General features: G+C 37.6%; 1 protein-coding gene across 1 annotated transcript; it reads left to right on the forward strand.

Annotated features, from left to right (window-relative positions):
* Positions 1-969: 969 nt before the first annotated feature.
* On the forward strand, positions 970-13700 carry si:ch211-243g18.2 (uncharacterized protein LOC559906 homolog). Its single transcript, XM_067432846.1, has 9 exons — positions 970-1083; positions 2570-2967; positions 4696-4778; positions 4861-5017; positions 6218-6382; positions 7997-8122; positions 9143-9360; positions 11418-11446; positions 13209-13700. The coding sequence occupies exons 2-9, from the start codon at positions 2575-2577 to the stop codon at positions 13322-13324; spliced, it is 1287 nt and encodes a 428-aa protein (XP_067288947.1). The 5' UTR covers positions 970-1083; positions 2570-2574; the 3' UTR covers positions 13325-13700.
* The last annotated feature ends 998 nt before the right edge of the window (positions 13701-14698 follow it).

Here is a 14698-nt window from a genome sequence, read left to right on the forward strand (position 1 = left end):
ATATCACACAATTCTGACTTTACAACTTGCAATTCTGACTTTACAACTCGCAATTCTGACTTTCCAACTCGCAATACTGACTTTATAACTTTCAATTGCGACTTTATATCATGCATTTCTGAGTTTACAACTCGCAATTCTGACTTTACAACTCGCAATTCTGACTTTATAACTTTCAATTGCGACTTTATATCATGCAATTCTTTACAACTCGCAATTCTGACTTTACAACTTGCAATTCTGACTTTATAACTTTCAATTGCGACTTTATATCACACAATTCTGACTTTACAACTCGCAATTCTGACTTTACAGCTCGCAATACTGACTTTATAACTTTCAATTGCGACTTTATATCATTATATATATCATTTATATCATTTATATTTATATCTTTACAACTCACAATTCAGACTTTACATGCAATTCTGACTTTACAACTCCCAATTCTGACTTTATAACTTTCAATTGCGACTTTATATCACGCAATTCTGACTTTACAACTCACAATTCTGACTTTTTCCGAAATAGTTTGATTACCAACATTCTTTAAAATATCTTCTCTTTCAGCAGAAGGTATAAAGCCATATAGGTTTGAATACATTTTAAACAGAATTTTAAATTTTGGGGGGAAACTATGTGCTTTTACACACACACATACAGGACAACCATTTACTGTTTCTGTGTGTACACCTCTGTAAATTAGGCCAGGCTACAATCATTTTTGTTCAGTAGAGCCCAGTTTGATAACTAAACTACTGAAAAGATAGGCTATCCTTCAGATCTAGTTCAGAGAGAATAAGAATAGTATAGTGTAGTAAACACTGTTCTGGCTCATAGATCTTGTTCTGCAGGCACATAGAGCTGGCTTTGTTTTTCTCTTTGTTCATGTTACATCAGAAACCTGTTGAATATTTCATGCCATGTTCTCTGGTGTCTTGAGTTACAGCGATGTGAAGACTCCTCCCACAGGTGTGCAGGTACTGTAAGCCCCGCCCTGTCCTGAGCTGTATATGAGGCACCGTTAGAACTGACCACAGGTTAACTCTCTACACATCCCTCACCACAGAAGCCGTCCAACAGGTATGAATCTGGTGGAACTTATTGTCTTACATATAAATCAACTTATAATATCAGATGTCTTTGGAATTATATATGTTATGATTCATATTATATTTGGTACTAATATTAATATTCACTTATATAGACTTAAATTGCAGGGATTCTTGGGTGGTTTGAGAACATTTTTCCTTTTTAATTTATATCAGGTATTTTGTAGTGACTGACAACTGATTTTAAAGTTGTTGCACCTCCACAAAATAATCACATTATCTTTTTTGGAGTAACTCAAAATGTAGTCAAGAAGCGTAGTATCCAAGACAACAAACCTCACATCAGAAGAAGGTTCATTGTTTGATGAGCCAACAATACAGTGTCCATTTACATGTCATGTGATCTTTATCACTCAGTGAACTTTTGTGCATTGCCTGATGCCCTTAATATTTTACTAGAAAACAGTAGAAAACTTGAAGCAAAATATTAGCATGCATATTACTAGGATATTGGCTGTTTATCAGTACTTATAAAGCACATTTTAATGCCCTTATTCTACATTCTTAAATGTAAGCGAAACGACTACAAAAACTACCTTACTAAAAATAAATATGCTGTAAATTAGGAGTTTATTGAGGGGAAAAGTCATAGTAACAAGTAAATATTCGCTGTGGCGACCCCTAAAGGGAACAGCCGAAAGAAGAAGATACTAAAATGTTACCATGTTTTTTTTTTTTTTATTAGTTTTGTTTATTTATTAGCATTAAATTGTCATGCTAATAATGTCACATTGCAAAATGGTCTTATATAGTGGTGGGATATAACTGGACATGTCTTTGTCAGAATAACCCCTGACATCACTGTCAGAATTGGGGTTCTGTTCCCAGATCAGCATAAAGAACTCCTTCAGCCCAGAGCTCTTTAACAGTAGCAGGCTGTCAAACGGTTATCACTTTATGGCAGGAGATAAATGGATTAGGAAGGTGTGAACCAACCCTGTTAAGCAGCCCAGAGTTGAGAAGTCATTTTTTACTGAGTTTGGACATTTACTTCTAGATGTAAAATCCAGCATTGGGGGAGCAATGGAAAATTTTTGGTTTGAAAAGCTTCTTTTGAAAAGTCCATTTGTATGAAGAGCATTTTAAGCTGGAAGTCTTGAGGTTAGGTGGCAATGTGTGATGTTCTTCTGCCAAATATGATTTTCTTTGCATTTTTTGGTTACTAGTATTATTGTTCTGCAAAAGTTTTCTCAAAATGTGGATATGATGGAGGTTTTAAGCTTATTTTTATTTTTATTCTAAAAGCACACAATACCTTTACTGTTGTATACCTTATTGTACATTTGGATATAGTGGAAATATATCTTTAAATGTAACAATGTTGTGCAATCCATTTCTTATATGGTGATATAGTATAAGGATATTATTCAACTTTTAGTGATAGATATTTATAAAAAAAAGACTGAGGATACCGCTGTGACATACTGAAATACTTCTCTTTTCATTCCCGTCCTCAGAGGTCATGGCGTCTAGTTTCTCATTACGGAGTTTCTCTCTGGGCCGGCAGCCCTCTTTCTCCAGCATGTCTCTTAGGGACAGCGGACGTGCCCGTTCCAAAGCCTCCGTCTCGTTCGCTGCCTCCAAGCCCCTGTCTCGCTCTTCCTCATTGAGCATGTCAGATTTGAACGGCATGAACAACCTGTCCCTCAACGGCCTTCATGGCAACAGCACCAACGAGAAAGAGGCCATGCAAAGCCTCAACAGCCGACTTGCCAACTACCTAGACAAGGTCCGCTCTCTGGAGAAGTCCAACGCTGACCTGGAGCTGAAAATCAAGCAACTGATGCTGGACCGTGTGCCGAAAGGGCACGATATCGATTCCATGATGGCCCAAGCCCATGCCCTAGAACAGGAAGTATGTGGACAATGCCCTTAAGGCCTTTTGAACTTCATGAAAACAAAGTTTATTAGTATTTCTCATGGTGTACAGGTATGCACATGCTCTGAAAGTGTGCTCAGCAATGTTTTTGATCATTAGCCATAACAGACACACTACTTTAATGATTACCTACCATCAGACTAAACAGTTACTTTTTAACAAAGAAGGAAAGTAATACTTAAATATGGATAAACAGCTCTGTAAAAGGGTCAAATGGTCGAAACTTTCAGATGGTTACCCAACAGTTCTAATTTTAAAAAGGTTCCCCTCACCATTGTGTCCCTTGAGAAAAACAACATAATCCTGTGTTCCCATGGTTGCCATCTATGACAGGACTGTCCAATCCTGCTCCTGGAGGGGCACCTTCCCCCAGAGTTTTGTTTCTGCCTGCGCCAACACACATGCCTGAAAGTTTCGAGTGATCCTAAAGACCTTGATTAGCTGGTTCAGCTGTGTTTTATTAGGGGTGGAGTTGACGGTTCCTTCTCATTTATTATTCCTCACTTCCTAACTCCACTCCCCTTGAGGTGCAAGGAAAGAAAATGAGGACAGATTAACTGAAGGAAAGCTTATTTTTGTATTGGAATATTCTTGAGCTCTCAAGCATCCCTTCAAAGCGTCATCAGCTGCGCTTCCCTTATGTTAAAGGGTTAGTTCACCCAAAAATGAAATTGATGTCATTAATGACTCATCCTAATGTCGTTCCACACCCATAAGACCTCCGTTCATCTTCAGAACACAGTTTAAGATATTTTATATTTAGTCCGAGAGAGTATGAAAGTGTGTGCACACTATACTGTCCATGTCCAGAAAGGGAATAAAAACATCATCACATTAGTCCATATGTGACATCAGTTAGTTAATTAGAATCTTTTGAAGCATCGAAAATACATTTTGGCCAAAAAATCTCAAAAACTATTACTTTATTCAGCATTGTCTTCTCTTTCCTGTTTGTTTTTAATCCTGAAATAAAGATTCAAACGGTTATGAATCGATTCATGATTCGGATCACCCATGTCACATGATTTCAGTAGTTTGACACACGATCCGAATCATGAATCGATACGCTGACTCATAACCGTTCCCTTTCTGGACATGGACAGTATAGTGTGTATACACTTGCATACAGACTAAATATTAAATATCTTAATGACATCAATTTCATTTTTGGGTGAACTAACCCATAAAAGTTTGGTTAAGAAATAAAAGTTTTTTAAAAAAAGATGCCCTGTTGAAATATGTGAGATGGTTTATTTAAACTGCAATGAATGATTAAACATAAATTCAAATTATTGTGAGGGGGAGAATTCATACATGAATCAGGTTTTTCGACAAAAAAAAAAGACTTCTGCATGAGATACACCTGTACATCATCGCTCATAGCTCCTCATTGAAGCTTCCTTGCCCCTCGTTCCTGACCTCCTCGTGGTGCAATTGGACAACTGAGATGTTCTTCAAGCTGACTAATTTTGATCAGGTCATAGGCTGGACCGAGGTACCAGGAAGCATCCGTTTGAATATTGGGAAGCACCCAAACTCTAGATGAAGGTGGCCTTCCAGGAGCAGGATTGGATACCCCTGGTTGCAATTGTGCCATGCAAAATGATGTCTTCAATAATTAATTACTCTCCCTATAATAATTTGAATTGTGGTTTCAATGTTTTTGAGATGAAGACATTCATCTTTACTTCCTCTACTTTACAGTTAAGGAAGAAAACCCTGGAGAACGCTCGGATCATGCTTGAGATCGATAATGCCAAGCTGGCTGCAGATGATTTCAGAATCAAGTGAGTGCCCGCACCTCTCAAAACATCTTTGAAACATCTGTTGAGGGAATTTAAGAGGCATGTACTGGATGTGTGCTTGCAGATGGGAGACGGAGAGCGCGATGTGTCAGTCGGTGGAGCGGGACTGTGTGGCCCTAAAGAAAGCCAAATCAGACCATGACCAGATCATCGCCTCACTCCGTGGTGACCTAGACAGCCTGAAAGAGGAACTCTACTTCCTGAAGAAGAATCATGAGGAGGTAAGGAAGTGTAAACGAATGCTGCACCTTATAGAGAAGCAGCTGTTTCTCCACATTGCAGCATGCCCTCAGTCTAAAAACTGGTTAGAAGTAGCATGTAAGTGTCCATTAAGAGTAGGATGTGAGCCAGTCCAAAGTTCATTGGTTCATTCCTTCCAAACTTTTGTTAATGCCCCTTTTCTGCATACATTCATGGGGGAATGGATTGGGACAGGCTTGTCAAACCCCTGAAGAGTGTCAAGTTGTGACCTATATCGTATTTGATAGACAAGGACCATGCTTGGAATCACTTGTAACCCAATCCATTCGGTTCTTTTGTCAAATGAAATCTAAGATGTGCCTCGCAGCTAACCTCCTGACTTGAAGCCAAATGCTGATTGGCATTTTTAGGCCAGAAACTTGCTTTACTCAAGCACACAAAGACGCAAATGCTTGACCAACAAATTCCAAGCGCAAAGAAGCAGTGCAAATACAAATGCTTGAATTCCCTGTACTTAAGAGGGCAATAGAGTTACCATTAAAGGTCTGCGTCATTAAATCAGATTAAGGTTTTCAGGTAGCTAGCTATAAACATGTCTAGTTTAACTAACTTGCAGAGTAAGAAGTTCTTCCTCTTTAAACTATAGCTCTGAAATGACAATACTCAATATGAAAAGAAAATATACTAACTGTGATAATGGTCGTTGTGAATTGCATTCAGAAATAATATGCGTTTGTTGTATTTGCAATACAACAAGTTGATTTTAAGCCTCTATAGTCTTTCTCACGCATACACTCTGGGTATATTTGGACAGAAGGGTGTGGTGTCATGGTTGTAGAATATTCAAAATATATCTGAAGTGTTTATCTGTTTTCGTGAGAGGCACATTGCATGCTTCCTTGGTGAGTAAAATGAGATCAACTCTATTAAATATTTATTGAGAAGAACTTAATAATGAAGTAACTTCCACCTACCGTGTGCCACCACGTGGTATCAAATTCCCATAATTCACACTGCAGTCTCAAATCACCACACAAACCACAACCCAATATTCAAACACAGAAAACACACACATTTAACATACACAAACTTGTTAAATGTCTCATTAGTCAAAGACTAACAGTTTTTATTAGTTCCTCAGAATATTACCACAATTTGTTTAGTGATACCACATCCTTCTCTCTATCATTCTCTCATTCGTTTTCCCACTGTTTCTGCAGGAACTGGACAGCCTGAGGGCCCGGGTTGCTCAAGAGGAAGTCAGTGTGGAGGTGGATGCGGCCCGTGGGCCAGAGCTGGGGACGGTTCTCTCCGACCTCAGGTTTCAGTATGAAGGCATTGTCCAGAAGAACAAGGAGGAAGCTGAGAACTGGTACCGTAAAAAGGTTGGTGCTCCCAGGGGAACAGGGTCATAACCAGTACCTTGGTAGCCATTTAGAGTTTCCTAGACCCAGATGACATTTCACTTACATAAACACCTTGCACACTAAAGCATGGTATTTGCACACTAAAGCATGGTACATTTACTCCAAATTTACATTTTACTCCAAATGTTCTTTGGACGTAGTACCATGGTAAATAATGATATTTTTGGAAAGTGAAACCATGGAGTTTACATAAGGTACTTTGCACACATAATAGTAGAAGATTTCTCACAAAAATACTTTATTTAAAGGCCAAATGCAAAGACAAAACATTTTCGATTCACATCGGCTTAGTGTTGAAGGTTCTTCAAAAATACTGTGGTATTACTATGTTTTTGTAAAAATATGGTCACTTTAATATAATGGTATTTGTAGAAGCTAAAACATGGTATTTAGGGTACTTCAAGATACTTCCAAGATACTTTTGGACACAAAGATATTGTTGGTATGTGTGACCATAATATTCACATATGGTGCTTATAAACATACTGTTATAACCATATATTTTTATATGGAACCAAAATAATGTTTTTAAATACGTGTGAACTATGTATTTGCAAGTTATTTCAGGGTACTTCAAAAATACTGTGGTATTAACATGTTTTTTGGACATGAAAACAATACCATGATATTTATTGTATATGAAACCAAGGTATGGTTAAAGTACCTCAAAAATACTTTTGGACTAGCCTGACAAGCCAGACCCACATCAAGATGTTTGGTCTGGAATCTCACCATTGACAGGGCTCAATCCGAGGGGTGGGATAAACGGTTGTCTTTCAAACTCCCTCTGCACGCGATAGGATAGCGCTACAACCAACCAGAGCAACGAAGATGAAACAGAGCTTGTTGATAGATTAAACATTCGCCGTATCCGGTCGGCAAAACTCCGAACACATCTTACCATTTTAAGAATGACTTCAGTGCCGTTCTTTGTTTTTTTCTCAAAAGAAAAGCTTAACTCCAAGTCTTCCAGAGTCGCGGTCAAAGCTGATTCAAAAAACCGCCGCCGTTCGCCAGCTTCTGTGTTTACTAGTAGCACACAAGCGCAACTCAGCCATCATTATGTTAAGCCCCGCCCACCGGCTCTATACACGATGTGATTGGCCCGACCAGAGTTTGCAGCTCAGAATTGTATTGAGAGTTGCTAGACGAAATTCGCGGCAGATTTGCTGCCGCTAGGGTGCGTCTAGATTTCTAGGCTACTTTTGGACACATAACCATGGTAATACCATAGTATTGTTGGTAATTGAAACCATAAAATTTACACAAGGGATAGCTTAAAAATATTTTTATGGTACCATGGTATTTTTGGTACATGTAACCAAGATATTTATATAGTACTCCAAACAAAGTACTTCAAAAAAAACTTTTGGATATGGAACCATGGTAATACCAAGGTGTCAAAAAAACAAATGATGCGGTAGTCATCTTTGACATGGTTCCATGTCATTATAACTGATATCATCATCATGTAAGAATTGGTGCTGCAGTAACCTTTAGCAGGATATTACTTTCTACTGTTGCATGGTGGTCTTGTATGTGTAACCCACTTCACTGTATGTGTGTTTATAGCTGGAGACGGTGCAGATGCAGGTGCGCGAGAGTAATGAGGCCCTGAGAGGGGCTCAGAGTGAACTTACCGAGAGGCAACGCTTTCTGCAGACACTGGAAGTGGAACTGGAGAGCCTTCACAAACAGGTCAGAACCAGGCAGGAGGAACCTTTTAAGGACCATTTCTGTTCCCTGAGTGAACTTCTAGAGCCGCGGCCAATGCAGATAAAGTTACAGCTTACCACTGGAAAGTAAAACCCTGCCCTTTATGTCGGGGCTATTTGAATGACCCAAGCCATAAATGCTCCATCACATGCCATTACTTACTTACACAAGTCAAATGTGTGCTGCAAGAAGCACAGACACAGTTTGTTGTTGGATTATGTTAAAACCCTACTAAAAGTAGGACACTCTTAGAGCTCCAAAGAGGAACACTTCCATTAGAACGTTCAATCAGAAACAGGTTTGCTTGTTTTCATGACCTTTGAGTCTCATGCCAGTCCAAGATCACTCCCAGCATCTCAGATGTAGTAGATATCAACAGGTCACGCTTGTGTAAATAAGCCAAGATGTGAGTTCACATAGGGGTTGATTCGCAGTTTCCATGCTGATACTGTGATATTTTGAGGGTGAAATTAAATGCACAAGGCAGTCGTACCTTTTAATGCCCTAATAATACAAATTCTGTCAACTGCTCTCAGATCTGTCCAGGACTGTATGGACTTTCTTTCCTCTGTGGAACACAAAAGGACAATGAGAGCACATAGTGTTTTGAAGTTTTTAGGAATAGTGGCCTGTAAGTGTTTGTAATAAAGGTTTCTTCCTTATCAGCATGTGAGCAAAAGCCAAAGAAGCCTCATTGTCTGGACGGTTCACCTTATCACTAACCGGTGGTTGGTAGTTTAAACATGATTACATGTAAAATAAATAGTATCGATGTATTTACTGATGGAATAGCTTAATTTCCATGGTAATTATTCACGCACCCACATAACTACATTTATGTATTTTGGGATGTAACACTTATGCAACAATTCCATTTGAAACCATGCATTAAAAATTATGTTTGACCAAATGGATACATTTAAGCAATTACCATATGTGTTTGTGTGTGTGTGTGCTCTTGTTAGGCTTCAACTAACTAATCCCATTTAACCTCCCTGACAGGTCTCGGCTCTGGAGGGTAACCTGAGTGAGACGGGGCAGAAGTACACCATGGAGATGGAGCGACTGCAGTCTACCCTGGCCCAGCTGGAGGAGAACCTGTCGCAGCTGCGCCTGGACATGCAGCGTAACAAGACGGACTACGAGCAGCTCCTGCGCATCAAGCAGAACCTGGAGATGGAGATCGCAACCTACAGGAGGCTGCTGGAGGGCGAGGAAACGTGAGTGCGAGGGATTCTTTTAGTAGCCTGGTCCTGCCAGACTCTCGTACATTTCGTTTGTACAGGGAGTCTGGCCACTCTCCATTGACAAGCACTTACTTCCTTGAATGCGGGTACTCTGTTGAAGTTTAAAACTATTGGATCTGCCCAGAGCCACTGGATTTCCCATAACGTTGTTAATGTTTTGTTGTGACGTATGTCATCTCAAACCATAGACTATAGAGCATGACATCAGCGTCATCGTTCTTAGCCACTCCCTCTGTTCGCTGATTGGACCAGTTAAAATCTGATCGGAGAAAACCAAAGAATATACCGCAATCCCAGACGGAGTACTGAAGGAAAATGAAAAGTACGTAGTGAGTGTGGCCACAGTTACTTTAAAAAAGTAATCTGATTACTGATTACACCTTTAAAAAGTAACTTAGTTACTTTAAAGATTACTTGATTTTAAAAGTAACTAAGTAAGATTACTTTATTAGTTACATTCAGCAGTTGCCGACAACACCCCTGCCGCCTCAACATAGAAATGGCAAGTGCTTTTTTTTTTTTACAGTAACATCCACAATGTATCTCCTGACATTTTAAGTTGAAATTAAAAAAATCCTAAAAAAATACTCTCCCCAAGGCACAAAAAAAGGAAAATGACTAAAATAGTAACTCACAGTGACTTGAATAAATTACTTTAATCTGATTACTGGTTTGAAACTAGTTAGATGTTTAGTGATTACTCATTACTGGAAAAAAAGTAGTCAGATTAGAGTAACGCATTACTGGCATCACTGTACGTAGGAGGGGCGGAGCCAGGCTAGTCTTTTAGTGCTGTCAATCAATTTTAAAAAAACTAATTAATCACGATTAATTGCATATTCATATAATATTTTTATATTGTAATAATTTCACATTAAATCTCCAAAGGAATATTAGATACAACATAAAAACAGTATAAATATTTGTTTAATGGCATATTTTACTATGAATGAAGGCCATATCACTTATAGCAATACTGATGTCTCTATTAAACAGTTTTTTTCTTCTTCTCAATTTTAGCTAATAAAATTGAAAATTGTGTCATCATTTACTCACCCTCAAGGTGTTCCAAAACTGTATGAGTTTCTTTGTTCTGCTGAACACAAAAGAAGATATTTTGAAGAACGTTTAACCAAGCAGATAGAGCAACCATTGACTACCATAGTATTCCCCCCCCCCTATAATGGTAATCAATGTTTGCTCTAGCTGCTTTGTAACAAACATTCTTCAAAAATATCTTCTTTTTTGTTCAGCAGATGGAAGAAATGTATACAGGTTTGGAACAACTTGAGGGTGAGTAAATGATGACAATTTTCATTTTTGGGTGAATTATCACTTTAATGACAGACAAAAGCAGGTTTATGAAGCTGCTGTCACTTTATGACCTGCCACACAACGCGGATCTGACACGCATCTGCTTTTCTCACTCTTAATGTTCATTTAAGACTTCTGAAACAAATTGAATGCTGTATTTCCCAGATGAGAGTTAGGATACTTGCCAAAAAACGGACATTTTTCATCATCAAAATGTCCATTTTTTGGCAAGTATCCTCACTCTCATCTGGAAAGGTTGCATCAACCGTGAATGAGAATTCAATGCGGTGTTGGCGCACATGAAGCGGCTTTCTGTGTGCATGTTTTGTTTGTTTGTTCACAGAGAGCTGCTTCACGTCTGCGCACCAATACAGGTTTAAGTTCTTTTTCACGTCTAATCTCACTTGAATGGTTTAAAAGCACTTGAATGGATAGGGTGATCATATAATCATTATAATAATGTAACTTCATTTTAATGTAACGCAGCCCAAGGATGTAAGAAAAAAAAATGGATGCTGCAAGAAATGTATTAAATATTTTTAACACATTTGTTTTGACAACATTAGAAAATGGTCATTATTTACTCACTGTAATGTTAGCAGTATTCTTTTTTTGTGTGTGTGTGTGTGTGTGTGTGTGTGTGACATACTAGTGTCTGGGATTTTTGCATCTTAATGACTGTTTAGATAATTCACATTTTGTGTTTTATTTCACAGGGTTAAAGAGATTCCTCCACCACCCAAGAGTGAGTACTGCACTGTCACACGCTACATTCAGCAAACAATACAACAAATATGCACAAACTCATTTTGCATTCAACAAACATTTGTGAAAATTTGCATATAGCTCTAACAAATATTGCCGAAATAACAGAGGGTAGAATCAGATGTCATCATCTCAAATTACAGTAATTCTGGCACTACATGACAGCAGCACATCTTGTGTGAAATTGTTATAAGCTATATAATTTGCAATTGTACCTCCAGTGTTGATGACAATAGAAAATCATGGTAAAAGGATGACATTTTAAGGTTCTTCTCTTTTCCTCTGACATTTTAAGATTTTGGTTTCGAAATGCAGAACAAATTAAGAAAAATGTGTGATTATGAGACAAAAAGTCAAATTCTGAGGAAAAAAATACTTTTATATAAACTTGCAATTGTGTTATAAAGTCAGAATTGCGAGAGAAACACTTCTTTCTCTTGCGATTCTGACGTTTTCTCAAAATTGCGAGATATGAACTCTCAATGGCGAGTTATAAAGACCAGTTCTGAGAAAAAAGGACTAACTTTTATATAAACTTGCGTGTGTTATAAAGTCAGAACTGCAAGATATAAGCAAGCAATGACAAGAGAAAAAAAGGGGAAAGACCTTGGATGGGGATGGGGGAAAATACAGAAAATAAAAAATAAAGAAAAATGTGGACAAAGAAAAATGTGAGCTATAATACACATACACTACACTGAGAAAAGTCTGGGGTCACACACACACACACACACACACACACACACACACACACACACACACACACACACACACACACACACACATTTTTTAATATTTTTGAAATAATTATCTTATGCTCACCGGTGCTTCATTTATTTTGTATCAAAAATACAGTAAAACCGGTGTGAAATATTACAATTAAAAATAATTTCCATTTGAATAATTCTGTTTTTTATTATTGCTTATTATTTTCAATGTTGAAAACGTGCTGCTTAACATTTTTGAGGAAACTGTGAAGAAAAGTTTTTTAAAGAATTTATTTGAAAAGGAAATCAATTTTTCATTTAATGTGTCCTTGCAGAATAAAATAAATAATTTCTTTACAAAAATCTTACAAACCCCAAATTTTGAACATTTTTCAAAATTTACAAATGTGCTAAAACAAGACGTTAAATAAAATGAAGCAGTAATAAAAGTAAAGTTACAACATTTTAGTTTATGTATTTTAAAAATGAAAGTCTTTTCACAAAAAGTCTTGATCAGCTATTTACTGTTAAAGTTTTTTGAGAGACAAATTTATGAAAGCTCTACAATATAAAATTAATAAAGATTAAAACTTTTTTTCTCAGGCCTGCGGGATATAAAAATAGTCAAAATTGAGTTTATATCTTGCAATTCTGGCTTTTTTTTAGATAATGTCAGAATGGTGAGACATAAACGAGAGTCAGAATTGTACCGAACTGTATTCAGAACAGTAGAAAGACTGATATTCAGCAGCAGTGTGATGGCACGTCTGATGCTTAAGTATATTTAAAGCTGGCTGAACTTGAACTGTTGGGTAAACATTCATCAGATATCAGACCGTGGCTCTGGAATGTTCTGGGAGTGCGTTTGTCCTCTCACCTGGGCTCCGCACCGGCTGTGACTGAAAACTAATGACACATTAAACACTGCCAAACAGAGCAGCCTCTCTTAACAGTCTTCCACAGCAATACAGAACGTACAGTCCGGGAATCTGGCATATCGCTAACATCTCTCCCTCTCTGTATTTCTATCCACAGAGGAGCCTGACGTTCGTACCCGTAAGATAGTGAAGGTGGTAACGCAAACCATGATCAATGGTAAAGTGGTGGACGAATCCAGTGAAGTTGAACAGATTGAAGAGACAAAGAAGTAAAACAAGAACAAGACTGTCTGTGTGATTCTCCATATAAAAGCTTCTATTGTTCATTGAGGAGCCACATTACCTTTGGGCCCCACGGGGCCCCTGAGTTTTGTTTCATTCCCAGTCTTTCAAAGAGATCGTCTTTCCTTTTTCAAGCAACAAAAGAGCTGAAATGACTAGGAAAGCCATCAGAATTAGAGCTGAAACTGAAGAAGAAACAAGTGCTCCTGTTATTGCTTTTAGGGAGTTATCAGACCAAAACTCTTTATTCTTTCTGCATGCAATATTTATTTCCAAATAGTGTAGAGTGAGGAAGAATTTATTACCTTTAGAGTTTGCTTATCTGTCATTTCTTTCTTCTTTATCCATAATAAAACTATTACATGCAAACTGCATTTGTTGCACCATTTATGACTTCCACAAGACAAACCCATGACATTATTGTTGCTTTTGTGCTTCTCTTTATTCGCATATATGCACACCAGATTATAATGTTTTAAAATTATATATCGTTAAACGATATATCGCGATATAAACACATGACGATATGTATCATTGATGGAAACGATATGATTCAGTTGTTTTATCCAAGGCTCAACTTGCTGTATAGTAGTCCCTATTTATAAGGTATAAATCACCCAATAACAAATGAACAAATGAAGGCTACCACAAATGTAAATGTACTCACCATCAATTTGTTTATTTTATTTAACTTCCATACACAATTGAAGATATTCTTTATGAAACCTGAGGGATTTATGTCCCTCCATTTTTAAACTCCATTCCTCTCAAACTTAAAAGATGCAAAGAATGTCATAAAGGCATGTAAAAATAACTAATCGAGTGTCTAATCCGAATGTTCTTTAGTCTTCAAGTCTTCTGAAGAGACACAATGACTTTATATGGTGAATATATTTAACATGAAGCACATACGTAGTAAATACGGACGTTCAAATGATTGCATGACGTGCTAAAACAACACAAGAGAGCGAAAATGCACAATTAAAACGTTTACAGTTTGAGAGCGATCATTTTGACGAGCTTTCTTGCAATTAGAGCTGTGACGGATTGCATTGATCATCTGAAGTGCACGCGCTGACGGAACGGCGCTCCTCAGTGAGAGCGTAAACATTATTTAAAGCGACACTCCACAAAGTCAATGCGCAAACACCATTTGACACTCCTTAGTGAACGCGCAAACATAATTTAAATAACCAGATCACATTTAGTTTTAGTGATATGATTATTCAAAGCATTTCAAATTGTTTATTCTTACATACTGCATTAATAGCTGGAGAGGCAGGGCAAAGCGGAGAGATGCTGCCTGCATTGAAAGTGTGAATAATGTGTGAGGGGAAAAAATAAATAAAGTTTAGAGTTTCAGTG

The sequence above is a fragment of the Pseudorasbora parva genome, chromosome 23, assembly GCF_024679245.1.
Source record: "Pseudorasbora parva isolate DD20220531a chromosome 23, ASM2467924v1, whole genome shotgun sequence".
In the NCBI taxonomy this organism is placed as follows: domain Eukaryota; kingdom Metazoa; phylum Chordata; class Actinopteri; order Cypriniformes; family Gobionidae; genus Pseudorasbora; species Pseudorasbora parva.

Bases quoted from the DNA above. Each gene is read 5' to 3' on its own strand.
- si:ch211-243g18.2 (XM_067432846.1), top strand. From the start codon at position 2,575: ATGGCGTCTAGTTTCTCATTACGGAGTTTCTCTCTGGGCCGGCAGCCC. The intron at 4,779-4,860 runs GTGAGTGCCCGC...GTGTGCTTGCAG, and splicing joins GCAGATGATTTCAGAATCAA to ATGGGAGACGGAGAGCGCGA. The intron at 11,447-13,208 runs GTGAGTACTGCA...TTCTATCCACAG, and splicing joins GATTCCTCCACCACCCAAGA to AGGAGCCTGACGTTCGTACC.